Below are 1,013 nucleotides of genomic sequence, written 5' to 3' on the forward strand. Positions count from 1 at the left end.
GCTCAGCTTGTCGTAGTTCATAGCCGGCCGGTTCTTCTGGAGCCCCCAGAGCCGAGCCACCTGACCACACAAGGGGCGGGAAAAAAATAAATAAAATAAAGCAATAAGATAAATGATCTGATGAAGAATAAATCTTTTAAATGATCTAGTCCCATTAAACGAATTTAGGGCCGTGTTAAAATGCCGCGTAATTCAAAAATGCAACTGCCACATGTGACCTGTTCCTTTCCTCTGTGCTGTATTTCTCTTTAAATTGGAACTGGTGTGCCTCAAAAAAGAGATTTCAATCTTAAGGGACTTCCTGGTTAAATAAAAAGACAGGAAAAACCTTTCTATGTCCCACAGTGGGGAAATTGGGGGTTGCAACAGCAAAGACAAGAGCAAGATATGCAAGTGTACAGAGATAGATAAATGTACAAAAACAGAGCAGTATTAAAAGGTATTATACAATAAATCACACTTGAAATATTAAATTGCACTTAAATTGCCCAAATGAAAAATGATGCACAGATGTAATGATAATAATGGCATCCGGATAATAATGGCCCGTGGGCTGCAGGATATATTGCACCTGGTTGGTTTCTAACAGTTTGCCCCTTAACAACAGCCCCGTGGGGCGTTGCCAACGACTGACCTCCTCAGGGTCGATGAGCTTAAACTCCATGTTGCGGCCCGTCCAGACGATCAGGTGCCCGTTGGCATGGTGGTCCAGCAGCGTGAGCAGGAACTGCCAGAGCTGCAGGGAGCCGCGCCGCTGGTACGGCAAGCCCTCCTGCTTCACTTTACCTGCTCACAGAGGCCAACAGGAAACAATAAGGACACCGCTCGCTGTTTCAGGGCGCCAAAATAGTCATTAGGACTATTCCTCCCAGGTTGTCAGCAGCAGTAATTACAAATACTAATACTATACTTATGTACTTGAAGTTCAAATTGTGTCTTACCTTCCAGTCTGTCTGGCACAACGCACGTGTCATCATAGCACAGCCGTGGCTCTCTGTCAGCACCAAACCCTG

The 1,013-nt window shown here is 45.2% G+C and overlaps 1 protein-coding gene across 1 annotated transcript in view; it reads right to left on the reverse strand.

The window, feature by feature from the left end:
- LOC117939694 (ETS translocation variant 5-like) overlaps window positions 1-1,013 on the reverse strand; it is a 2,468-nt gene that overhangs the window by 1,244 nt on the left and 211 nt on the right. The window contains exons 2-4 of the mRNA XM_034865184.1: window positions 942-1,010; window positions 635-786; window positions 3-60 (exon numbers count right to left, since the gene is read on the reverse strand). Coding sequence (XP_034721075.1) covers window positions 3-60; window positions 635-786; window positions 942-1,010 — 279 coding nt within the window. The remainder of the gene's footprint in view (window positions 1-2; window positions 61-634; window positions 787-941; window positions 1,011-1,013) is intronic.

This window comes from Etheostoma cragini, chromosome 24 (genome assembly GCF_013103735.1).
Source record: "Etheostoma cragini isolate CJK2018 chromosome 24, CSU_Ecrag_1.0, whole genome shotgun sequence".
Classification (NCBI taxonomy): domain Eukaryota; kingdom Metazoa; phylum Chordata; class Actinopteri; order Perciformes; family Percidae; genus Etheostoma; species Etheostoma cragini.